General features: G+C 54.5%; 2 protein-coding genes across 11 annotated transcripts in view; both read right to left on the bottom strand.

Moving 5' to 3' along the window:
- Window positions 1-1709: 1709 nt before the first annotated feature.
- On the bottom strand, window positions 1710-12450 carry CDH24 (cadherin 24). The gene is made up of 13 exons (XM_069595733.1): window positions 12314-12450; window positions 10474-10778; window positions 9997-10291; window positions 9700-9819; window positions 9459-9626; window positions 9090-9277; window positions 8508-8761; window positions 7369-7505; window positions 4625-4746; window positions 4433-4544; window positions 3615-3863; window positions 2108-3127; window positions 1710-2016 (listed from the first exon to the last, which is right to left on the bottom strand). Exons 2-12 carry the CDS (start codon window positions 10672-10674, stop codon window positions 2628-2630), a joined length of 2346 nt encoding a protein of 781 aa, XP_069451834.1. The 5' UTR covers window positions 10675-10778; window positions 12314-12450; the 3' UTR covers window positions 1710-2016; window positions 2108-2627.
- Window positions 12451-13368: 918 nt separating this feature from the next.
- ACIN1 (apoptotic chromatin condensation inducer 1) overlaps window positions 13369-26046 on the bottom strand; it is a 39502-nt gene continuing 26824 nt past the window's right edge. For 2 of the 10 annotated variants that reach the window (XM_069595722.1, XM_069595726.1), the window contains 11 exons: window positions 22212-22353; window positions 18716-18758; window positions 17726-17859; window positions 17479-17631; window positions 16813-16954; window positions 16337-16482; window positions 15977-16084; window positions 15731-15838; window positions 15195-15519; window positions 14985-15085; window positions 13369-14302 (listed from right to left, as the gene is read on the bottom strand). In XM_069595722.1, the coding sequence (XP_069451823.1) occupies window positions 13976-14302; window positions 14985-15085; window positions 15195-15519; window positions 15731-15838; window positions 15977-16084; window positions 16337-16482; window positions 16813-16954; window positions 17479-17631; window positions 17726-17859; window positions 18716-18758; window positions 22212-22353 (1729 nt within the window). In that variant the 3' untranslated portion in view covers window positions 13369-13975. Of the gene's footprint in view, window positions 14303-14984; window positions 15086-15194; window positions 15520-15730; window positions 15839-15976; window positions 16085-16336; window positions 16483-16812; window positions 16955-17478; window positions 17632-17725; window positions 17860-18715; window positions 18759-22211; window positions 22354-23835; window positions 23898-24137; window positions 24296-26046 lie in introns of those variants that run through there. The other 8 variants (XM_069595724.1, XM_069595728.1, XM_069595723.1 and 5 more) reach the window with 6 other exon arrangements.

Here is a 26046-nt window from a genome sequence, read left to right as displayed (position 1 = left end):
ACCACATGCAGCTCCCCACCCCACCCCCACACTCTGACCCCCTCACCTTCCCATTAATCAGGGAAGGAGGACTGAACCCAGATAGGGAGGTCTCTCTTCTTGTATCTCCTCCCATCAGCTCTCCGTTCTCTCTCTTCTCTTTTCCTTCCCTGGTCCTGCCCTCTTCACTTCCTTTGACAAATTCTCTTTCCAATGGTGAGATATTTAAGACCAGAGATAAACCTAAGGGTCTAGCTGAAAAGTCTGTTTCCCTACACTGTTTTCCTGGCAGCTGAATGAGTTGGGAAGGACCTCAGGAGAGTGTTAGGGAGGGCTGGCAGAGCGGGCGAAGGCTCGCACCCCACTTCAATGCACCGCTCACTAGCCAGGGGCAGCCCATGCCTCACTCCCTGCTCTTCTCCCCTTATTCCTAAAGGTTTGATTCAGACATCAGGGGAGACCATGGGGGTCAATCTAGCCCTGAACCGGGAGACCTGTCCTGACGCCCTGCTTGCGGTGCTGCCCTCCTAAGTGTCTCCCTCTGGGGCAGACAGACTGCTCTCATACAGGCCCTCAGGCAGGCAGGGCCCAGTTTCCAGCCTTCAGCAGAGTCAATGACAATGCCATGCTTGCACCATAGGCCTGGTTTGGAGGAACCCATCGACATCACAGCTTCCTGGGAGAAGATACTATAACTGTTTCACTGAACAAATCTGTTCTCAGAAACTGTGTCCAAGAAATGGAGGTCTGTACTAACCTATTTGATCCCTCCCTCCCTCCATCCTTCTCTTCATTGTTTGTTTTCTGGCTGAAGCCAAAGGCCTCTTCAAGCAGAGCTGCGTGTACAAAGGATCTGACAGGATGGAGGCGGCCCGTCAGAGCAGGGTCTTTGTCCTCCCTGGTGGCCTTAACCACACAGCACATAAGGTCCAAGAAGGCATCTTCCCATTGGAGCAGGCTCCCCTGACTACCCGCACCTCGCACTTGGAAGGGAAGGTCACAAGGACCTGTCCTGACCTATCCACTCCCCAGGAGCTCTTGCTGGACTTACGAGACCTGGGCCAGGTCTACTGTTTGTTCCTGGGTGGACCCCTTCTCTACGCAAGGAGCCCACAGTGAGAGACGCTGGCCACCCGCTGGGCTCCCGTCCCAGCTGACTTTGGTTCAACCCCTAAAACAGCCCGCCTTCCTGGGGCCCCTCTCTCCCCTCCTCTGTGCCCATGAAGAACAAGACCACAGACCGGGAAGAATGAAGGGTGGAGGCAGCAGGTCCACCGTGACTGTACCACCTTACCCCGACCCAGCCTTTTCCAGCTGGGACCACAGGCCCCAGCAGGCACCGGCTTGCTCCCCTCTGCTGTCCCCCGCCCACTGTCCTAGTCTAGAACCCCTCCTCCTCTCTCCTTAGTCTCGTTATAGCTCCTCCTTCTCTCCAGTCTCCCTCCTGCTCTCCCCTCTGGCCAAGCCCCATGTCTTAATTTCCTTGGACACTTTGAGACCAACAGAGAACCCAGAGGTGGTGGGAGCAGGGGAACGAGTCATTATCTCTTTAGTCCCAGAATGGAATCAACCCAAACTCTCCTCTGTGAAAGGGACTTGAAGCAGACTGTCCCCCAAAGGAGAAAGGAGAATGAGCCGAGGGGGTGGGCTTAGGCCTCTCTTCCAACCCTTCAGCACAGTGACACGCTCTGAGAGACACCTGGGTGTGGAAAGGAAAGCAGGGCTCCAGCTTTACAAAATAAAGTGTTTGTTTATTATGAAATTAGAGATGGAGGCCCCTCCCCTTCCGCCCTCTTTCCCCTTCCCCAGCAGCCTCCCTCTTTCCTTCCCCTCCCCCAGGGGCTGGGAAGCATACAAGACGATGCCCAGAGCCAGGATGCCCAAGGCCGGTTGACAGCTGGGCAGAGCTCCAGGGAGGCGGCCACAGTGGGGGGCTGGAGCTCTTGCCCTGGGAGGTGGGCTGGCTCCCTCTCTCTGCTGGAGGCCAGTGGAGCCAGGATGAGGCCATGAGTGATGGATGGAACCATGCGGGCAGGTCTGTAAAGACAGGAGAGCCAGAGTTGAGAGGCGGTGAGTGGGGGAGGGCTTTGGGCCATCCTGGTGCTCCTAGAGGTCTAGGGACACTGACCTGGGGCAGAACATCCCCTGCAGGAGGGTGGGCAGCAGTGGCTGGACGTTTCTCTTGCTTTTGGGATGGACAACAGAAAAAACCAAAAAGCCCATCACAGGGACCCACAGACAATGTGGGCAGATGTGGGCAGGAGACAGACAGAGAGCGTGTGTGCACAAGGGAGACACATAGGGCCCTGGGTGACAGAGGCAGAATGGAGCAGACCAAACAGAGCCACGAGAGAGTGGAATCACAGTGAGAGAGGCGGGAGGTTCAGAGTCGGAGCCGCACAACCCAGACCCAGACAGGGAGCATGTCGGAGACAGACGGATCCCTGGAGAGAGACGAACAGACGACTGGGGAGGAGGGACGTAAGGAGGCAGTTGCCTCGGGGAGGTGGGGAGGAGGGACACGGGGACTGGGGAGGCCTGGGGGCCCCTGGGCTGCTGCCGCCTGCCCGGACCCGGGGGGCTCACTCAGAGGGCCTACGCTGCCGCCCCGCTTCGGTGGGGGAAGCGGGGGCAGTGCCAGGCCTGTCTCAGGGGGCTGGGGGCTCCTTGGCCCCGTAGAGCTCGGCTAAGGTGCGAAAGAGCGGCCCCCAGTCGTCCAGCGGCTCAGCCGGGCCCGGGGCGCCGCCGATCTCGCTGCCGGAGCCCAGGGAGCTGAGGGAGCCGCAGGAAGAGCCGCGGCCCTCGTAGCCGTACACTTGCACGGAGTCGTAGGGCGGCACGCTGGGGTCCTCGTCCGCCTCGCGCAGCCGCAGCGCCAGCAGCTGCGCCACGTCGGCAGGGCCGGGGGGCCGGGGCTGGCGCGGTGCCCGCGCCCAGGGCAGCACATCGCGGCGCGCGGGTGGGCCAGGCGCCGGCGGGGCCGCCCCGTCAGGGTTCTGCAGGGCGCTGATGTCGAAGGCCTCCGTGTCCTCCTCACCGCCGCCCTCGTCGTCGTAGGTGATGATGTTCTCGCGCACGTCCTCCTCCTCGAGCACCATCAGGGCTTCTTGCTTCTGGCGCCGCAGAGCCACGAAGAGCACCACCAGGGCTGGGGGAGAGGCGCACAAGTTCCATTTGGAACGGCCCAGGGGTGGCAAGCCCTAGCTTTGACCTTTGGCAAAACGCTTTTGAATCCTGACTTCAACCCTTTACTTGCTGTGTGACTGCGGAGAGTTGCTTAACTTCTCTGAACCTCTTTGGCCCTTGGATTGCTTGTGTGGAAAAGAGGGGAAACATATTTACCCCTTAAGGTTGTTGAAAGGATGAAATACCAAGTGATGTGCCCAGCACCACATATGGCCCAGAGTTGGGGCTCAGTAAATAGTTTTTATGGCTCATGACTGTCTTTAGCTTGGCAGGTCAGGGATATGAGGCCAGAGTGTTTCTCTTGGGTGTATCAGGCAGTGGGAAAACCCAGACATGAGGGCTCCTTCATGACCTAGGGTGGACTTCCCTATGTCCGAGGTCCTGCTTCTCTCCACACCCCCTGCAGGCCTAGACCTCACATCTATGACCCCACCTATGGCCTGACTCACCCAGCAGCGTGCCCACGCAGGTGGCGATGGCAAGCAGAGCCCCCGTGCTGAGCCCAGCAGGTGAGAGCTGAGCCTCGGGCCTGCAGGACGCCACGGAGCCATCAGGCCGGCAGCGGCACACGCTGACAGTCACTGTGGCTGTGCTGCTCAGCGCTGGCTGCCCCCAGTCCCGCAGTTCTATGGGAGCCAAGTAGGGGGCCTGGCGGGGTGGAGCAGGGCGAGAGGGCAGCAGCAGGCTGGCGGAGCCATCTGTAGGAGAGACAGGTCTTTGGGCACCTCCTGGGATATCTCCCCACTAAGGTCGGTGGAGCCCATGGAGACAGAGCTGTCTGTGCGGAAGGTTTGCAAAGAGCAAAACCACAGCCACCTTCTTTTATTTATTTATTTTGGCCACACTGCGTGGCTGGCAGGATCTCAGTTCCCCAGCCAGGGACTGAACCCAGGCCCCTGCAGTGAAAGCCCTGAATCCCAGAATCCTTTGGCATCAATGGTAAAGAACCTGCCTGCCAATGCAGGAGACACAGGAGATGTGGGTTTGCTCCCTTAGTCAGGAAGAGCCCCTGGAGTGGGAAATGGCAACCCACTCCAGTATCCTTGCCTGGAGAATCCCATGGACAGAGGAGCCTGGTGGGGTCACAGAGTCCGATACAACTGAACACATACACACACACCCTGCCCCCCGCTCCACAGGCCATCAGGGAACTCCCCAAACTGCATGTAGATTCTGTAGGGTGGAGCCCCAGGTAGGTGGGTGGAGTTAGGGATGGTGGAGGAGGGGAGGGAAGCAGGTAAGGGCACAGCTGTAGGAGGCTACCCACCTCGGTTGTCCCGGACAGTGAAGTTGGCATCCGGGCCCAGAGGGCCATGAAAGGAGACATGGCTATTGTTGCCGACTTCATCTCTGTCCAGGGCTTGGATGACCTGAATCAGCTGAGGGGAAGAAGAGAAACCTGTATGGAGTGGGCAGCAGGAGGTCTCGAGGTCCCAACCTGCCTGCCTCAGTGGCTTACCTGGCCGGGGACTGCAGAATCGCACACAAAGGTGTCATAGGGCTCAGCCAGCTGGGGAGCGTTGTCATTCTCATCCAGGGTCTGGATGGCCACTTGCACCCGGGAGGCCTGTGCAGAGCTGTCTGAAGCCAGAACACGAACACGTGCACCCCACGCAAGCACACACATCACAGTTACACACAGTACATATGGTGTGTGAATGTCACATCCAGAACATGGCATGCATGTGGGACACGTGAGATATGCGTGAGATATGCAGGTAGCATCAATGTGGTGAGGCGAATGGAACAAGTGCATATAACATCCATGTGGTACCCAAGAATATGTGGAATACACACCCCATATACATTCAACAGGAGCATAGCACTCAGGACATATATGAACAATCACCCACATGCAGGGCACTTGCACCGTCAAGGAAAGGTAGACAGATGATGCATAGCACACAACAGCCACGAAAGATGCGATACGTTCATACCATACAGTCCATGTACTCAGTGTTTAAAGCGAATACAACGCACACAAAGGGAATGTTCCACATGTACAGTGAATGCAGCATCACCACCCCCAGGATGCAGAGAAAGCATTTTCATGCACGAAAACAGTGGGACAGACATACACACTCGTGCACACACACACACACGGCCCATCAGAGGTCTGGGAGGCTGTGGCGTAGCAATGAGTATCACTTAGGATTGACCTTGGGGAGGGAGGAGCTACCTGATTCTCAGGCGCAGAGCCAGGCCAGCCTGGGTACCGCAGCCATAGACAGGCCCCCTCATCACTGGGTGGCCCCCATCATTACCCTGCCTTGCTCCTCACTGCCAATGGCATCCAAGAGAAAATGTAAAGTATGCATCCCTGCCCTCCCCAGCGCCCATCTTCCCTAGGCTAAATCTCTCCCCTAGGCTAAATCTCTCCCCTAGGCTAAAGTTCCTTTAGTCTTTCCCCCAGGTTGAGGGAGAGCTGGTTGGCTCTTGGGAAGGGGCTGAGGTCACAGCCTAGGCAGAGGAGTGGACTGCCTGGCTAAAGGGTCTGGGAGATGGGACAGAGTCCATCTTTCACTGCAGTAAGGGCTCAGGGCCTGCTAGTCAGTATTGGGATTTGTGGGTGTGGGGAGCAGGATTTAGCAGGAGGTAAGAAGACAGTGGGGCTGCCGTCTATGGGGTCGCACAGAGTCAGACACCACTGAAGCGACGTAGCAGCAGCAGCAGCAGCAGCAGCAAGAAGACAGTGAGGGAAATACACACACACATACACACACACAGGGCTATGTAAACAGACGGCCAAAGCACACACAGGGATGTTCACATGGGCAGACATGCATGCACTGTCACACAGCTGCACGGTCATAAACATAAACCTATCCACATACAGTTCAACACATACGGTGGAGGAGATAACAGCTGAGACTGCAACCTGACTCAGGCCCCACCACTTAATGTCTGCGTGACCTCAGGAAGTTACTTAACTTCTCTTTGTCTGAGTTTCCTCCTTTTAAAATGGGGGGAAAAATCATGCATCCCTCATAAAGTTGTGGTGATGATGAAGTGAATGCATCTACATTTGGTACTTAGAACCATGTCCGATACACAGGAAGTAGTACATTATTACTGCCTGTCCACAAACACTCACATACACAAGACAGTGTATACAAACAGCTACTTGTGTCTATCACTGTGCTATGCTTAGTCGCTCAGTTGTGTCTGACTCTTTGTGACCCCATGGACTGTAGCTCACCATGCTCCTCTGTCCAGGGGTTTTCTCCAGGCAAGAATACTGGAGTGGGTTACCATGCCTTCCTCCAGGGGATCTTCCCAATGCAGGAATGGAACCGGGGTCTCCTGCATTGCAGGCAGACTCTTTACTAGCTGAGCTACCAAGTTTCACTATACATATCCAATTACATAGATGCACAAATAATATAACTCTATACACTCAACTACATAACACATATATATGCAACTATAGACATATACTCACAAGCATATGTATAGGTATGTATATGTATTTTTCACACACAGGGAAGTGTGCACCCACATGTACACACACACATAGCGCTTTAGCTCTTCACTGACGTGGCATAAGTATGTATGCACACAGGGCCAATTCCCATAGACAGGATGTGGACAGCAAACGTGGGAGATGCTGAAGCATGAGCAGGCACAGCAACGACAGGTTCACAGAAGGAGGGGAGGCCTCCCTGCCCCCGCGGGCCATGGCTGCCCAGAGGCGGCTGAACCATGCTGCTGATGACTGGTGACCGACACGGGCGGTGCAGGGAGCTGGCCCCTCTCCCCTTCCGTGGGGGCTTCCCACAAAGCTTCCCAGGGAGAGGCTGCTGGCACTCCCCGGTCAGCTCCCAGAGGAGGGCCCAGCTCCTCCCTGTTCCCACTTCAGCCTGAAGCAGAGACTGGGCAAGGCAGGGTCTCCCAGGGTGCATGCCGGGCTTCTTAGGGATTGAGAGCTATTTGAGGTTAGATTTATTTTGACTTGGGGAAAGTCAGGTATGGGAGCAAATTAAAGGTGAGGGGAAATGCTTAAGCCAACCCACCGTGCCCAGTCCAGCCCAGGAGATCAGGAAGCCTGCCTGGTGGTAAGGGTCCAGGCTGGGCACCTAGTTGTTATACCCTGGGTGGGGGTGTGTGGCACTAACACCCCCCTCACCCCATCCCCAGGGCCGGCCCCTCTGCCAGGAGGCTGCCGCCACCTCCCGGCCCTCCTGGAGGCCCAGGACTCCTCACCAAGCTCCGTGGCCAGCACTGTGAGGTTGTGCCAGACACGAGCCTCTCGGTCCAGGGGCACTGCTGTGCGGATGGTGCCGTCTTCAGGCTCGATGGAGAAGCAGCGCTCCAGGTCCGAGTGCGGGAGGATGGAGTATCTGGGGAGATGGAGCCAGGTGCGGGGCTGAGCTGGGGCAGGGCCGAGCTGGCGGCCACCCCTCCCTCCCACCTGTTCACCTTGCTGGGCCTCCTGGCTCATCTGGGCAAAGGGCCTACATGAGCTGACCAGGCAGCGCCTGCCCTGTGCACCTGGAGCCATAATTCACATTAGGGTCCCCTCAAAAGACAAATATCTCTGGGCAGTCACCAATATTAAACACCTATCCTATGACATGGGGTGCTGAGTTTCATGGGGGTGTGGAAAGAGAGACAGAGGTGACATGGGGCAAACACTGCCTGTTTTTCTGACTCCTGGGCTCTGTTCTGAGGACCAAGGACCTGAGTGCTAGCTCTGCTCTGTCTCAGACTAGCTGTGTGACCTTGGGCAAATCTTTTAACCCGTTCCCTTAACTATCAAAGGAGAATGACACTGGCCCCTCCCTCAGTGCTGTGACAGGGATGCTGGGCAGCAGGCTGGGCAGGTGGAAAGAGCGGGTCTTCTTGAGGCTGACAAGTCCAGATTGGAATTCCCACGTTGCTGCTTACTGAAAGTGTGACCCGGGGCACGTTAACACAACCTCTCAGGGCTGAGCCTCTAAAGCAGCTGCAGCCGAGAAGACTGCTACCCTTATCTTCAATCCTCCTCTCACAGGTTGTTGTGAAAATGAAATGTTATCAAGTGAGTAAAATGTGAGGCGCTGCGGGAGTGATCAATAGCCACCGCCGGCCACAGCCGTCAGCTGATCTGGTGCACTCATCAGATGAAATGCCATATCTGCTCTCACGGCCACTGGGAGGCGCCACTGCCATCCACACAGGGATGGGTGGAGAGTCTGGTTAGCAGGTCCTCCAGCCCTCCCCTGGCCCCCAGGCCTGCAGTGGGGAAGACTTCTGCCAGGAGGGGAGTGTGATGGGCAGGAAAGGTGGGGGTAGTCCTTGGGTGGGAATAGCCTGCGGCTGGGCCTTTTCCCTAAGGCCCCGCCCTGCTCCCGCCAGCTCACCTGATGGGGCTGGCTGGGGAGTCCAGGTCCGTGGCTGACACTTGGCCCACCAGGGTCCCAGGATCCTTGTTCTCAGGCACTGCCAGGTGGTAGGCAGCCTGGGTGAAGGCAGGTGGCTCTGGAGCATCCTGCACAGCCACACGCACTGAGGCCACATCCTTAAAGGGTCCTCGCCGCAGATAGGCTGGGTCAATGAGCGTATTGGTAGCCTCCACGCGGAAAGAGTAGGCGCGACGGGTCTCAAAGTCTAGGGGCTATGGTGAGGGAGATGGAGTTACTGAGGCAGGTGCAGGCCTCAGGGAGGTGGGCACCAGAGGGGTAGTGGTCTCGGTGGTCAGGGTGGTGGGGGGCAGATTACTTGGTCAGAACTCCAGGTCTGCCCCTAGTTCAATCACAGACTTGCCCTGTGCAAAGTCCTGAGCCAGTCACTCCCCCATTCTGAGCCCCAGACTCTTATCTGAAGGATGAGGAGAGGACCACAATCTCTGAGCTCCAACACAGAGATCCCAAGTCTGCTCTAGCCTGGTGAGGAGCCTGTCCTGTGGGGCAGGAGGTGGGTGTGAGTGGGTCTGAAGCACTCACCTTGCGGACAGTGAGGAGCCCATCTCGACCCTGGGAGTCTGTGCTGATGCTGAAGGCCTCCGATCCCTCCCCGTCAAGGATGCTGTAAGCCATGAGGGCATTGTCCCCCAGGTCTGGGTCCTGGGCCCGTAACCGGCCCACCAGGGTGCCTGGCCCAGCGGTCTCCACCACAGAGAACTGGTACAGGCCTTGGGGTGGATGGAGGGAGATGTTCTTAGAGAGGCCCCCAGCCCTCCTCCCTCCCCCAGCACGTCCTTCTCCCAGGCCTGGCTGGGGGAATGGGTTGGGGGAGGCTTCTCCAGGGGTGACAGGGGTGGGGTGGGGTAGGGTGGTCAAAGGATGGCTCAAGCGGCGGCACTGGCCCCTTACTCTGAGGGAACTTGGGGGGGTTGTCGTTGACATCGCTGAGGGTGACCGTCACCGTGGTGCTGCCCGACAGCCCCCCCATGTGGCCGCCCATGTCCTTGGCTTGAATCACCACTAAGAACTCCTCCTGTGTCTCCCGGTCCATGTTGGGGATGGCAGTCCGCACCACTCCTAGGGAGAGATGATGGGTCAGGGTTGCCTGATCCCACAGCTGCCTCACCCAGCTCCCGAGCTCTAGCCTCACCAGTCTGGGGGTCCACAGAGAAGAAAGGCAGTCCATCCAACACAGTGTACACCAGCTTGGCGCTGTTCCCATAGCTGGGGTCATCGGCGTCGTGAGCAGTCACTTGGATCACTGATGTCCCTGCAGGGGTTTCCGGCACCCCACTCAGCCAGGACAGAGCCAAGTGGGGAAGAAGAGCAGATGAGTGGGACCCAGACACGAGCAGGGCTGAATTGAAGGAGATGGGTTCTGGGGCAGAAAGCAGTGGGGAAAGGGGAGGTGAGGGCACTCCAGGATGTCCAGACCTAGGGTACTCACCCACATTGGACATCTCGGGCACTGTGGCATGGTAGGGCCCGAGGGGAAAGATGGGTGGGTTGTCGTTGATGTCTTGCACCTTGATAATGAACTCCGATGGGGGCTCCAGGGGTCGGTTGGAGGCTCGGTCCACGGCTTGGGCCAATAGCACGTACTGTGCCTTCTCCTCCCGGTCCAGGCTCTTGGTGACGTGGATATTGCCTGTGGCCTCATCAATCACAAATACGGTGCCTGCGCCCTCTCCGCTCAGCAGGTACTTGGTGCGGCCCTCGCCCCTGTCCACATCTGAGTGCAGCTGCAGGGGTCAGGGAAAGACAGCAGCAGGTTCCAAGAATGGTGACAGAAAGTTAAAGAGTCTACGTCTAGGACTGGGGACAGTGTTGGGAATCCTCAGGGACCAAGGTCATTGCAGAAGTGATGAAGTTGCAGAGGAGAGCCTTGAGAGTCAGGGGAGACGGGGGAGGGGCTGAGCCTTACCTTGCCAATAAGGACAGGCTCTGGTCCAGCGTACTCCTCAATGACAAAGAATTGGTTCCACACCCAGCTCCTTCGGGTCCGAAGCAGTGATGGTTCTGGGGCCCCCCGGGACCCTGCCCAAGCCCGGGCTGGGGCTGCCAGGCGCCCCATGCAGCCCCAGCCACCCAGCCAAGCCAGCAGGAGCCTCACCAGGCCCCACATATTTGGGCTCCAGCCAAGGCTCTGTTCACTGCTCCTGGGTGCTGAGGCATGAGCTGGCTGGGGCAGAGGGGCAGAGGCGTTGGGGCTACCCCATGGATCCACACCTGTAGGACAGGCAGTTGTTCAGGGTCGAGGAAACCCTTACCATCTCCTCCCAAAGTTAGACGCTCCAAATATCAGACCTCCAAGGAACCAGACACCCCACTGCCCAGAACCCATAATGAAAACGAGAGCAGTCTGATCTTTCCCTCCAGCCAGGCTCTCTGCCTGTATTCACCTCCAGCCCTCTAAGCTGATAAATCTTTGGCCAGTCAACTCTGAATAGGGAAGCTTGGGAAGAAAATAGGAGAGGGACGCTGGGAGGGCTTAGAACCGCAAATCTGGCCCCTGAACTCCCAGGGTGAGTGTGCAGCTAGGTGCTGGAGGAGATGGGGGCTACCATGGAAAGGGCTTAAAAATCCAGGAACTGGGATTCATGGAGGTGTGGTCTCAGGGTGCCGAGGGTCAGGCTGAAATGATAAGGAGGGCTGCCTCAGACAGGGTTGAGAACCTGTGAAAGTCTGTCCTCCACAGGAAGCCCTCCTCTCCAGAATCTGCTCCCTGGCACACTGCTAGCTGAAGTCCTTGACGGGGGACTGGGCTCACAGACAGAGTGAGAAGGGGGAGCTGAGAAAAGGGGAGCGGTAGAAGCCAGGAGACTGGGGAGGCAGACCCAGAGGCTAGAGACACAGCGAGATGCAGGGTGAAAACAAGACTCAGGGACTGTCCGCAGAGACAGAAAGAATGGCAGCAAGAAACAGGAGGAAAGAGATCAAAGGAGGTAGTCTGGGTGTCTGAAAGGCAGAGAGGAGTCCTGGGTACCAGGCTCCAGAATGGGTGGAAGGGCGGCCAGCACTGTGATAAGCAGGAAGGGGCGGCTTCAACTGCGGGCGTCAGACCAGGCCGCCCCAGCTCAGAACTTCATTCTGGGAGAGGGGGCAGCTGGGAGGGGATGCGGGAAGGAAGGTAGAGAGAGGACCCTTCCCACCGCTGTCTCCCCCTTCTCCTCCTAGGGGGGACCCCTCAAGTGGCTGTGGCTGCGCCCCTCCTCCCCCAGAGCAGACACACACCTGACAGTCCTTTCCTTCCCGAGGGAAGAGGGAAGCCGGAGGGAAGCCAGGGACCTGGGAGGGAGGCGGGACGAAGAGAAGGTAGGGGATAGGGGAGTGAGAAACAGGATAGCGGGAAGGGAAGAGGAGAGGAGGGGAGAGGGAGGATCGGGGAGAGGAAGGAAAGCGGGAAGAGGAAGACAGGAAAGGAGAGAAAGGTGAAGGAAGAAAAAGGAGAAGAGGAAGGGGAGATGGAGCAAGACAGGCAAGAGGGAGAGAGAAGGGTTGGGGAGACAGGGAAGGGGCAGAAAAAGCAAACAGGCAGAAGAGGAGGCAGGATGAAGAGAAATCGAGGGAGAGGAAAATGGGAAAAAGAGGAAAAGAGGTGCGAGGGAAGAAGGGAAAGCGGTAGAGCGCGGGAGAAGGGAGCCGGCAGTGGCTCCCAGCCGCGGAGCGCACCGCTCGCCGCTCTGAAGACACCCGCAGGCTGCGGGCCCCCTGCTGCCCTTTCGCGGATTCCCGACCGTGGGCTCCAGGACAGGCGCCCTTACCTGGCAGTGCCTAGGGGCCCAGCTTGGCGGGGAGCGCTCCAGCCCGCCCCCGTCGCCGGGTCCCGGGGGCGCAGCCCCGAGCCGATCGGAGCGGGCGCCGCGGCTCCGCTGCAGGTCTGAGCGGCCCCGGCGAGAACAAGGGAGCGAGACGGAGGGGGCGGGGGAAGGAGGCTCCGCCTGAGGAGGAGCGAGGCGGCTCCGCGCCGCGCGGGAGAGGAGAGCCCAGCCTCCGACCCTCCCCGGCCAGCCCGGGCCGCGCGGCGAGGGCGGGGGCGGCGCCTGGTGCCCGCCCCCTCGGCGCTGCTGGCCGCCGGGCGCATACAGATGCGGCGCCCCTCCCGGGCCGGGCCCGCAGCGCCCTGAGGGGCACTCGGGTGGGAGTGCGTCCAGGCCGTTTCCGAAGAGCTAGCGGGGAGGGCGCATCGCGGGGCGCGAAGAGGCCCGCAGCTGGACGAAGGGCGAGCGCACGGGGAGCCCGGGAGCCTGGAACCCACTGCGGAGGCCCGGCTCGCCGCTCCCGAACCGGCCTTGGGAACTGCGGAGGACCTCGGCCGTGAGGCGGCATTTTGGGAACCTGTGGAGGGCAGGGTAGCGGGCCGGCTGGGGGCCTTAAGCACGGCTGACGGGTCCAGGGAGTCCGCGGACTGGGCCCAGGGAACAAACAGGTCAGGGACCGAGGCAAGACATCCGCGGGAGGGCACGGAGCCTTTTTGGGAAGCTCGTTTACAGAAGCCTACTGAGCGAGCTGCTGCCGCCCCCTGGTGACAGTTATGGGAAGACCTTGAAGGTGGCGAGCAGGTGACCAACTGCCTCTAGCAACAGGACAGGACCGTCATCTTCCAAGGGGGTCTTCCTCACTGTGGGGAGGGGGGAAGCGGAACAGCTGTGGTGTGGTCAGAGCCGAGGCCGGGATGGGGAGTCCCCTCTACGGGAAGGAGCAGCCTAAGCGTATGGAATGCAAGTAATGCTGGCTGCACTTAACAGGAGACAGCCTCCACTTCAATTTGGCTCTCACCCAGGCCCTGGCCAAGGAAAGCCACTCAATCACACACTAGTTAAAACTAAGTCAGATTTTTATTATTTTCCATAGACCACATCATTTAATAATAAAAAAAATAAAAATAAAAATTGAACAAAAGGAAAAGGTGGATATAAAGTGGAACCGGTGGGCAGGAGCCAAAGGCTGCAGGACAGAAGAGACTGGGAACTGCAGGGGCCCTGGGACTCAGGAGGAGATGCTGATTCAGCTCATAGGTGACCCAGTCCTGGCCCCGGCTGTTCCCAAAAGGGGGGTTCGAGTACCAGAGGTGGTGAGTAGGATGGAGGAAAAAACAAGGGAGGTTTGGGGCTCCTGGCTGTTCCCCACTTCTCAGCCAATACCTCCCTCCCTAACTTAGCTCTTCCCTCTCACAGACTTCACTGGAAATGAGAGGAGAGGGCTGAGTCCTAAGAGACAGATTATGGAGGTGGGGTAGGGGTGGGAAGGTGGCCACTGCTCCATGTGGTATTTGGGGACAGGTGGCAGCCAGACTCAGCACTGGGCAAATGGTGTGAACGACCCTGGTTCCAGGGTGGTGGAGATTGTACCTATCCCTCTGTGGCCTTGAACCCACCCTGGGGCAGGGTGGCCCATGCCTGCAGCTCTCCCTAGTGTCTTCCCGGCTAGCGGCGCCCGCCCCGGTCCCGCACAGGTGTGCTCCTGCTCCGGCTCCTACTGTGGCGCTTGGTGTCTCTGCGGTCCCTCTCCCTGCCTCGTTCCCGCTCCCTGTCCCTCTCCCGATCTCGATCCCCCCTGTCCCGCTCCCGGTCCCTCTCTCTCTCCCTGTCCCTCTCTCGGCTGTGTTCTCGCCGCTTCTCTCGCTCCAGCTGCCGGGTTCGTTCCCGCTCCGCCTCCTTCTCCCTCTCCTTCTGCTCTTCTTCTTCTTGCTCCTTTCGCCGCTTCTCCCGCTCCTTGGCCCGTTCAGCCCGCTCTGCCTCCTTCTGAACAATCTGTAGCAGGCAGGGAAGGCAGAGAACAGGCATCTCAACCCCGTTCACACCAGTCCCACCTGGTCCCCCTGGCTCCTGGACCCTGCACTCCTAGCTCAGGATCACTGTCCGCCTTGCTGTTACGCAGGAAGGGGGAGGGCCCAGCAGTCACAACCTGTCCTTGTCTCAGAGCCCCAAGCCCTCCCAGTTTTCACCTGTTACAGCACCATCCATGCCTGGCCTCTAGTATTTCCCAAGCTACTTAGCAGTGAAAAAATTCTCTATTTCCTTCAGTGGAGTAGCATAAGCCTAAAATTCCCAAAAGGCCCATCAAGAAAAAAGCCCCATTAAAAAAGCTAAAATCCCTAGAAAGGAAAAAGCAGAAAAATGGCTGAGTTTATAAAACACAAATTTTTCAGCTAACTAAAATCAACTTCCAAGAAGTGTGGCTGGCACACCCAGTTTGGATACACACACAAAGTTCCAATCTCCATGTCTACCTTCTACCTTTTTGGGTCTGGCTTTTCTAGGGCACAATCAACTGGGTCTTGAAACTACCTCTTTCCATGATGCTTAGCCTCTGCCTTATTATCCTAAGCCGACAGGATACCGAGGCCTACTCTCTCCCACAGTCACATGACTCTGCCCTCTGTGCCCCCTAGCCTGATGCATCTCTGAGCAGGGCGGGAAGGCAGGCACTCACCTGGCTGTCAGTCAGTGGGAGCCAATAGATGCAGGGAGCTGCCTTGGTCTTGCGGAAAAGGTCATCCAGCAGCTTGGCAGGTGGTTCCTCCTGAGCTTTCTCTGAGGTGGAAGGAAGTGGTTCAGACTTGATGCACGTGAGCCTGTGGCCCATCCCATTTGGGTCCCTTCCCCACTTACAGGTGGGTACTGTGCCCCTGCAGCTAAGTACCTTTCTTCTCACTCTTCTTTTCTTTAGACTTTGCGCGTTCCTTCCGGCGGCGATCACGGGACCGGGATCGGGAACGGGGCCCTTCTCGAACTTTGTCCCGATCCCATTCGCGCTCGGATCGAGTCCGCTCCCGCCGCTCCATTTCCCGTTCCCGTTCTGCCCACTGCTCCCGGACCGCCCGCTCCTGCTCCCGCTGTTCTGCCCTGGGGTGCTGTGGTGGCTGGGTTGGGGGTGGGGGCGGGGGGTGTAGTGGCCGTGGCATCCCCTGCTCCTCTGTCTTAGTTTCAGAGGGACGGTCCACCAAGAGGCCTCGGTGATAGTCCAGCTGTGGGCAGAGGAGGCAAAAGGGTGGAGACAACATCACGCCACTGAAGGAGCCCAGGCGCTGGCGAACAGACTCACGGCTCAACTCAGGAAACCAAAGTGGAGGGAGGAGCACCCTCAGAGACCACCGGTTTGGCCAGGGTCTCAGCTGGAGTCTCGCAGATGAGGGCCTCCCCTGCCCCTCCCCTCTTTCCTCTCCCTTGGTTTCTTACCTCATCTTGCTCAGCATAGTCAGCACAAAGGAATTTGGGGTTGGACTGGGGCCATTTGACCCCATGTAGAGCTGTGCGGGTGGCAACTGCTTCCTCTACTGTCGAGTACTGACGGAGGAAGGGAGAGGCAGAAGGTCACAACAGGCCTTCCCTCCCTCCCACTTGCCGTAAGGCCTCAAACCTGCCCACGTTGGTCACAAAAGGAGATATAGGGCACAACCTAGAGAACCAGCTTCTTCCCCTCACCGTTACAAAGCAGTGAGATTTGATCTTGTCAATCCAAAAAGCCTCTTCTACCAGAGTTCCTGTACGTCCCAACAACTCCTTCAGTTGGCCTAAAGTGAAGGGACGAACCTGCCAATGGAAATGAAACTTCAGGGTCTCGAAGAAGGCAAGAAATATGCTCAGGTGAGGCTCTCTACAAACTCCAGACAATCCTGAAAGGTGATACTTTTTTCTCATTTTTCATGAGACAGGTCATGAGGTTAAGTAACTCACTCAGAGTCACCGAGTGAGTAACCAGCAGATGCAGGAGCTGAACCTAAGAAACACGGGTCCACAGCTCTGACTCTACATCAAGCTGCACCGCTGGAAACGATGACTTACCAAATTGGAGATGTGGACGATGTTACTGATCTTGCCCCGGGGTGGGGAGGGCACCTGAGCAGTCCGGACTGGGTCATCAATCGTAATGGAAACTCCTGACTTCTGCTGGCTAATGGAACGTCGAGTTAAGGTATCTCCTAAAGTCACTATCAAATAGAGCACATGAATTGTTTTCAGCAGGGAGCAATGCTGGTTTTCGCCTTCAGCAGGACTTTTAAATTCCCTACCGGTAGTCACTCTTCTGTCTAAATGTGCTGAGTACCTGCACTGTGCAAGGTACAGTCCAGGTTGATCTCCTCATTATGGGGATGCAAAGATTAAACAGATTCGAACCTAGCCCTCAAGTAGCTTGTGTAACAAGACAGATGTGTAAAATACTACAACACAAGGCAGAAGACATTCGATGCTGTAAGAGGTCCACATCAGGTGCTCTGGGATCTCAAAGAGCCACACGTTTCACTCAGTGCTGCACCCACCTTTCTTGACTTCATGTTCCACAGGGGGGGGCAAGGCCACCTCTACTGAGACCTGGGGAGGTACAGGGGCTTCGGCTTCAGGCTCCTTCTCTTCTTCCTCCTCTTCCCTCTGCCCATTCTCCTGGCCCTCAGCAGGTACCACCTGTAAGGTATCAGATTAACAGAGGGATTCTTCAACACCAAACCGGCATATTCTTTCCTGCCTCTGGTTTCTCGGGGAGAGATGGTGGTAGTCAGCCTCAAGTGTTCTTTCCACTGGGGGAAGATTTCATTATTAGGGTCACCTCCGCCAGGTCCTGGGACTGGTAAGACCTTAACTCATCCATGAGGAAAACTAAGGCATGAATTGGCAAACTTTTTCCTGTATAGAGCAAGACAGTAAACATTATAGAATTTGTGAGCCATACAGTTCCAACTAGTCAATTCTTGATATTATAGCACGGACGCAGCCATAGAGAAAAGTATATAAACTGGTGTTAACTGTGTTCTAACAGAACTTCATTACAGGCAACAGGTTAGATTTTGTATTCTGCAGACCCCTACAAAGGTCAATTAAGCCAACCCTCTGCACAGATTTCCCTTCTAGAGCTCCACCTTAGCTCCCTACTTAGCAACTCACTCTGCATTCAGACCCCCCTCCCCCAAAGTGGGGCACAGGAGCCTTACCTGAGTGACAGTCCGGCATATTTTCAGCCCCTTGTCATGGGTCCCATCATCACCATTACGCTCTGTCTCATCCTCAGAGATTCGGGAGTCGTCAGCATGAAGATCCACAACAGCCTCCTGCCCCGCCAGGGGTTTGATGTCGGGGATGAGGCTCTGGGACACAGATACCCCCCACCCCGTTACACTGGGCCCATGTCTACTCCCACCGCATGTCTCATCCTCCCTTCCCCGGCCCCTCCCACCTCACCTTGAGTGATTCGGTGGTGATACTGATGGAGGGTTTCTTCTGGGTGGCGGCTGTGCTGGCTCCCCAACGCCGCTTCCGACTAGGCTGGCCCCCCTCTGTGTCACTGTTTCCAGCCGGCACCCCCTTGGTAGCTGCTGTCCCCAAGAAACAGGACCCCACAGTTAGATGGTCCCAGGCTCTCTGCTGGTTCACACCACAACACCCACAGATAGCCTTCAACTGGAATTTTAGTGAAAGATTAACTTAAGGATATCACTTTGGGGGACTGGGGAAATCGTGTTTCAGAGTAAATGGAAAGCCTGGAGCCACTTCCTGAAAGATTAAAACTACTGATCTCTGAAGGCAAAAAGGGAGAAGTAACTAGGCTGGTGAGCATTTAAACTTTTACTGGTAGAAAAACCTAAAGCACTGGGGAAGACATACTGAGGATGACATGGGAATGAGAAGACTGTATGATAATAAAATTCAAGTTAGTTTTAGATCATGACATGACCTGGTTATGCTTTAGATAGTATTAACACTAATAGATTGATATTTAAGTCATAAAGATCTATTAAATACTACACTTTTGTCAACTTAAAAAGAGTTCTTCATTGAAAAATGCTCAAGTTGTTGCTGTTTGAGGTGTGGGAACTCTCCTTTTCTCAGATGTGCTCTTAGAATAAGGCATAAACTGGTAAGCATTTTATAGGAATCCCTCAAACCTACTCCTGAAAAAAGCAGGACTATGGATAAGTAATGGTGAGACACTTCACAGTGTATCTCATTAGGGTTAAGAAAGAAATTGGGGAAAAATAACAAGAATTGTTTACGAAGTTCTGAATTATAAACTGGAGCCTTAACTATGCCATAGATTTGCTGGGTAGAGTTGCTGGGATGGGAAGGGGCGACCCAAGAATGCCACTGAGAGAGAATGGAAGTCTGTCTCTCTGTGCACTCTGAGTCTTATGGTGCTCTGGACCTGCATCAGGGATTTGGGGCTAGACTTACAGACAACGGAGATCTTCCTCTTGAATGATTTGGGCAGCAAGCTCTGTATAGAGAAGAAAGGGGGGGAAAAAAAAAGAGAAAGAGACACACCCCACAGAGAGGTGGAAAGGAGGTTAGATGGGGCAGTCTTAGCACAGGTTCCAAAGACACAGAGAGATAGAGACACAGAGACAGACAGACCGAAACAGAAGCGGCAAACGGCAAAAACGAAGCAGAATCAATGCAAGTTAGAGAAAAAAATAAAACCAAACATCACAGCAGGGAAAAGTCATCTAGTCCATACCACACCTATGTATTAGCTTAACCAGAAATAAGCTGGAAGAAGAATTTCAGTGGCCTCCCAGCCCCTTAAAAGCACTGGTCATGCCCTCTTCCACTGGTGTCTATGGATGGAGAGGATGCGAGACCCAACAAGCTATGCCCAAAACTGAGTTATTTAGTCTTTCTAAGGTCTTCCTTGCTAACTGGAGCAAAATATGAGTAAACAAGGAAAACCAACTTTGGGATGGCAACTGTGACGATATAACCCTCCTCCTTTACTCAATGCCCAGCCTGACATCCACTGGCAGTGGCTCTGAGCAGCTTGGACAGCAGACTGTTAAAACTGCCTGGATCACTGCCACACTGTGGAAAAGGGCAGCAACAGACTCACTGGAGAGGAGCCCCTGAAGCCAAGTGCCGGCAGAAAGAATTTAAAGGTGTCTTTGGTAAAGACAGATTTTATGAAGGGCAGACAGTACCCAGGAAGTTTCAGACTTTCCGACCACTGTACAGAGCTCTAGCAGAGCCCTACTATGTCATCTCCAAACAGGGCTTATGCCTTAGGGGCTCTGTCAATGACCAGAAACTTCCAAACTTGCTTTTGAGCAAGTTTCTGCCCCTAAACACTCAGTGGAAGACTGTGGACAGAGCAAAAAGAGGAAGAGAGAGCAAAAAGGGGAATAGAGCATTTTCAGATTTAGGTGCTTATTTCTGGAAAAACTAAGACCTACCACCCTTCTAAAGGGTAGGGCAGGAGCCCTCTTGATGAAATCCCTTTCCCCCATCCAACCCCCAGCCCCGTTTGTGTTGTCTAACCAAGTCTCCTTGGTCTCCTTTAAGGGCCAGCCTGACCCCTAGCCAGGCCGCTCTTGATGGGTAAGTTAGTGAGAAAAAAAAAAAGTCTTAATTAAAACAGGTAGAACATGAACCAAATAAATAAATCCAATAAAGAAATCAGAATAAAGATAAAGAAAAAAAATAAAAATAAAAGATTAAAAAAAGAGGAGAAAGAAGAAAATAAAGAGGAAAATAAACTAGGAATATGACAAATGTTCCAGGTACCATCTCACACCTGGGATCTTCAGTTCAGCCAATCGCACCTCACTGTGTACTGTATCTAGTCAACCGCCGGTCCAATCAGAATGAGCCCTCCCTGCTAGGCGCTCTGCATTTGGTGGGGGGTTGGGTTGGCAAAAAAGGTGGGCGCACGGCGTGGTGGTCGGCACGGCACTGCCAGAGTCCTCCCAGGGGCGCACGGGGGCGGGAGGGAAACGTGTGGGGGGACGCTGCCCAGTTTCCATGATGTCAAGACAGTTCACTGGCGGTGGCCAGGCTCAGCGAGGGGTACAGGGGGAACAGGGGCAGAGACATCAGTTCTGGCCCTGTAGGGGCATCATCCTGTAGTCCCTGATGAGATGGCCTGTGAGTAGCAGGAATGGTCCTGGCCTTTTATCGTGAGAGGCAGGCAGGACCCTATGTCCACCAGTGGCAAGCTGCAGCAACACCACCACCCAGTGCTTGGAATCCAGGTGATGACTCCAGAGTCCCTTTCTCCTCTGCCTGTAACTGGGGAGGGGGTCCTCTCACCAAGTGGGTTCATGAAGCCTCTGTTGAAGGCAGCCTGGGGGTAGTAGGTGGATAGCCCCAGGACCTGGCACACATTCAGCAGCAAGGTCAGAATACTTTTCTTCTGAGTGGTGTGTGGCATCTCCTCAGGGACTCCAGCTGAGACAGTGGTTCCAGTCAGGTGGATGGATGAGCCCCTGCCTCCAGGGATGGAGGAGAAGTTGGAGCAACCAACATGCTGCCCTTCACCATGGACAACAGGGACCAAAGGAAAGTCCATCTGATGAGCAAATGATGATACATGGCTGGGCTGTCATCAGCATTAAATCCCTGGGCTCAGACCCTAGACTTCTCTGCAGGGTTCCTAGTCGTCACAGCTTAAGCCGAGAGCCCCACTTGGTATTTTACAGCTGGCACTGTGATCACAAACATTGACTCTTTAGGAGGTCTTGGTGCCCTAGTTGGGGATCCCAACAGTCTGCAGCAAACAAGGCAACCCACAGTCCTCAAAAGGGCAAGGGCGTGTGGGCAGGCGCCCCAGCACTGACACAAGCTCTTCTTGGGGTGTCCCAAAGAGGGAGATGATGCAAGTCCACCCCTTTCCAAATGCTTTTTGCTTTCTTAATACAAGTCTCTCCAGAACAGTGCTCTTCTTGGCCCCCTGATGTAAGCAAGGCAGGGAGGCAAAAGGGGGCCCATCACAGGATCCCATACACATGCCCCCCTCTGGCCAAGACACCTGGATAGCAGACTCGGCTCTGACTGGGCAGCTCAGTAGCAGCGGTTGGGTCCAGAGGAAGAGGCGGCATCAGCGATTGGCCAGTTGGGCAGGGTTATATTTTACGGGCGGATTACCGTACATGAGGTACTTGGACAAAGTTTTACGGGGAAGAAGGACCTTGTAATAAATAATATTCTGCACATCAAATCACTTTCACCGGCCCCCACCCCCGCAACACACACCAAAGAAAGGCTACACACACAACAGTCCCTCCCACCCTGTTACTCTAGTCCCAAACCCAGCTAATTCTTTCTCTAATTATTTTAAGAGTCAAGAAGACTTCGCTGGCTCTGATGTGAGGAGCCCCCTGAATTGGGTGCAGGACACAAAATAACATGTATGCCCAAAAAGTAAGTTGAGGCATCACAAAAATAGCCAAGGGGCCTCTGGGATCACCCCAGGAGCTGGCTTCTAAGTAGCTTCATCTTTCAACAAGACCACTGGGGGGCAGATCAGCAACAAAAATTCCTCAGCATGGTGGTCAGCGGAGATCCACCAAAGCCCACTAGATGGCGCTGAGCTCCAGCATGTTTTAAAAAGGAGGGAAAGCTAGGGGGCTACCACAGGGAGAAGCTGGAGAAGGCAGCAGGGAAAGCTAAGCCTGGGTCTTAGATAAAGGGCCATTAACTGACTTTCTGGGTGGTAACAAACTTCCCCAACTGCACTACTTCCCCAACAAGGAAAGGGGGATGAAGGAGTCCTGTCCCATCACACGGGGTCTCCCTGGCTAAACCAGCGAATTCTCCCTTGGCCCTGTCCTGATCCAAATCTTTGCCTAGTCCCTTTTTTAAGCTATCCCACTGTGGAAGAGGGATCACTGGAATGTTCTACTCTCTCCCCTAGGTCCACTCCTGCCCACCCAGCCCAGTAGGTGGCTTGGGTATTTACCTCTTTCTTCTCCTCATCCTCAGCACTGCCCTCTGGGCGGTCATCATTGCTGACTTGGTCTGCAATAGGCATGGGGGGCTCTGGAACCTCATTTTCAGCTCTGTTTTCACTTGCGTCCATGGTCACTTCCTCCTTCTCCTCACTGTCATATGGGGATTGGTTGGGGGGCAGGAAAGAACCAAGGGGAAGAGAGAACAAGATGTTAGGTTTTGGGTCAAGGAAACCTCCATGCCTCAGTACTTGGGTGGGGTTGGGAGGGCTGCTTTTCAGATCAATCTAGAGACTTTGCCCCCAATGGAAAAGCAGACAACCTTTTTCCTAGGGGAAAGAGCACAGATCACAGCAACCACATCCTCCCACTGCCCAGATGGGATAAAGCTGTGATGTGTGAGGTCAGGACTCCAATGCTCTTAGGTAATTCACAAGAGTACTCTTCTCATATGAAGAGGAGCAACATCCCTCTCTGAAAAGTCCCTCAAAAGTGACTGTTATTTGCCCACAACCCCAGGGCATCCCCAGCCCGTGGTCACGGGCACTCCCAAATTGCATGAGAAACTAAGGGAAGCCCAAGTCCTTAAAAAGATGAGAAAGAGCAGCCAAGGCTGTAGCAAATGACCCCAACTTTGTTGTTTAATCAACTGCTTAGGGTAAAAGCCTAATGACCCACAGATCTGGAGACACCAGGAATGGAGAAATGGTGGGGTGGGGGCTGTAGGGAGAGTAGGGCTGGTGAGGGTTCAAGCTTCAAGGACTCTCTCTAATCAAAAAGGAAAAATTAACACTGCCAAAGTATGAAAGCTCAGAGAAGAACCAGGCCACTTTTACCTGCTCAGAGGTGTAGGAATTGTTCTTACATTCGGCTTTCGCCCAGTTTCTCCCACTCCCTTATTCCAACTTCCAAGAGATAAAGAGAGCAGGCCTCCCAGTCAGGACACACCCTCCCCCACACCACGCATCCCTCCCCCCGGTCCCCCCGCCCCCTACTGAACCCACTCCCCCACCCCTCCAAATCACACAAGTAGGGTCCCACTGCAGGCAATGAATCTCAGAGGTTCACTTCAGATAAACTAGCTTCCCAACTTCTTTTTTCTGTCTTCATCCCTAACTTGTATCTCTAATCTCACCCCCACTACCACCCAAACACTGTGGTGGGGAGGGGAGGGTGGGGAACAAATCAAGATGAACAGGGTCCCCTCTCTAAGTCTCAAGAGAGGGGAAGCCAAGCCTCCACAGGCTGATAACCAGCACCAGAAAATTCGGCATTCTCGACAGGCTGCCTGACACTCAGAGGTCAGAACAGCCTCCCCAGAGCATGGGAGGGATGCACGGGAAGGGGGGTGGGGAGAAAATCGGAACTGTGCCCCCAGCTAATAGGCTCCCACAGAAACACGAGATTCAACTGCCTGAATCTAAAGAAAAGGCTCATCCAAAAAATACCTATTTCCCACACAGAGAGGGCAAGTGAGGCCAATTAGAAATCAGGCAGGAAGGACAAAGGGGGAAAGCAGAATGACTGAAAACAAACCAAAACGAAAGACGGAATGAAAGCCATGGGGAAGAGAAGGGAGATGAGGAGGGCTAGAGCGGTAGGGAAAAAGGATACATGGAAATGTGAAGCTCTCACCCTTCTTTGCTTTCTGATAACATGATTTTTTTTCTCCCCCTGGAAGTGCTGTTTATCCCTTTCTGGAATGGAAGAAATAACAAAAACCAAACAAAAAAATCCTAAAAAATTTAAAAAAACAAAACAGAACACCTTCCTTGTCCCAAGATCCCACCACCTCCTCCCCAGCCACCCGATCCAGAGAGAGAAAATCAAGATGCAGCAACTGGGATCCAAAAAATGGTAAATGGAAGGAGAGGTGGTGGTGGTGAGGGGAGGCTAAAATAGATCTGGATTTTAAGAGATAAGCGTTAAGTCCTCACGGCAAACCCCGAATTCGGCTGGATTGGTCTCTCTGGAGGAGGAGGAGGAGGAGGGCCAGGCTGCTGGTAGTGGCTGGCTCTATTGTACTGGCGGAGCGGTGGCGATCAGCCGGAGACATGCAGGGGAGCCATCTTGCCACTTACCCAGCAGCCTGTGTGTGCGGATGGGGGAGGGCCCTGCTGCAGCAGGGGAGGAGAAAGGAGAGAGGGAGGGCGCTGAGTGAGCAAGGTTCTTATCCTCTGGCAAGCTACTCGGAGCTCACTGCTGGCTCAATAGGCCTGGCCCTTTCCCTTCTTTTCTCAGGTTACAACAGCTAACGAGGCCTAACCCCAAAGGGAAAGGGTGCTCTCTCCTTGTCTTCCTGGGGGGCGGGGGAGGGGGCTGGGTGGAGAGGACAAAGTTACAGCTGTTTGCTTGGAAGATTCCAGAGAATAGAAAGAAAGGAAACAGCAGAACTGGGAGTGAAAAAATGGTAAGAAGGAAGATAACACGGCCAAAGTTGAACAGAGACAGAGGGGAGGGTCATGAGCAATATTTTAGGTGTCCATCTTCCTCTATCCCAGAAGCCAGGCATGGAACATTGAAAACTGATCAGCTGGTTCAAGGTGGGAAGGTGGGATAAGATTTGGCACTATCTAATCACTATATAGTAACTGGCTGCTTACGGCAGCAATGACCACGTGTTACTACTTCAGGGAGAGGAAAGGAAAGAATAAGCAGAGGTGCTTTCTGAATTACCAGTAAAGGAGGGGAGAGGTATCTCTAAAGAGAAGACAGACAACTTTGTTTCACAGAGTCTTTAATAAGGTCACCCTGCCCCAGGGTCTGCAGGAGCCAAAAAGAAAAAGATAAACAGGGCAAGGGGACCTTGCCTAAAGCATGAAGGCCTCTTCTTGGAGCAAGGGCTCCAAAGTGAGGGCTCTGGAGTACATAAGGGAAGTCAGAGAACTGTTACTGGGAACGGGGTGGGGTGTGTGCAGATCTGTTGGGCAAAAAGTGATTGGGAACTTAACAGAAATGATTAATCATGGGCATCTCTGAACTAATGTAATATGTGAAGCTGTCTCTACCCATTCAAAAAAGCACTCAGTAGATGCTCAAAATGCTCATCTGTTGACTACAAAAGTGCTCCTTTCCAAAGCCTAGTCGCAGTAAAGGTTTAACAGTAGAACAAACTTCTGGATTCTTAACCTAAAGCTTAATATTATCTCATTCATAATAACAGAGCTTTTAGCTAGGAATGAAATTTCCTCCCTGCTACTTAAAATCTTAAATGTACACACCAACTGCATGCTAGAGCAGTCACGTTTATACATCACACCACAGTTACTTTTCACTTAGTGGTCCCTGTTGGCTCAGTAAGATTGAGAGTCTGGAGTCAAATGGCCTAGGGCTCAATCCAGGACCCAGACCCACCTCACACAAGTAGCACACAAGTGATACTGAGTTTCTGATCCTCTCTGTGTATCAGTTTCTTTATCTGTAAAGTTGGGGTAATAACAATATCTATCTCATCTAACAGTGTGATAAGGATCTGCCCTTAGGAACCTGGTTTGGAAGACACCCCAAGTCAAGGCAAGGATATGTATAAAACGCATGTGTGTTTAACAGGCCGCTATCTCATCTGAGACTACCTATGGAGCTTTTCAGTGTCTTCAGAGTGCAGACTGCTCTTTCTATGATGTAAAGGCAATAACTGGTTTGTTGCTTCCACCAATGCCCTCGCCACTGTCTAGTGCCCTCTGGTTACTTGCCCCTTACCCTGCAGAGTTCCTCAGGGTCAGGGACACCTAGCCTGGAGCCTAACACAAAGAAATGTTCAGTAAATATATCCAAATTAGGTTGTCATTGTGGGTCCAAGTAAGATACTTTAATAAACGATTGCTGCATTAAAAGTTTCCTTAATAT

Source organism: Ovis canadensis, chromosome 7 (genome assembly GCF_042477335.2).
Source record: "Ovis canadensis isolate MfBH-ARS-UI-01 breed Bighorn chromosome 7, ARS-UI_OviCan_v2, whole genome shotgun sequence".
Lineage (NCBI taxonomy): Eukaryota > Metazoa > Chordata > Mammalia > Artiodactyla > Bovidae > Ovis > Ovis canadensis.
Note: the sequence above shows the minus strand (reverse complement) of the source record. Positions and strands in the feature narration are given on the sequence as shown.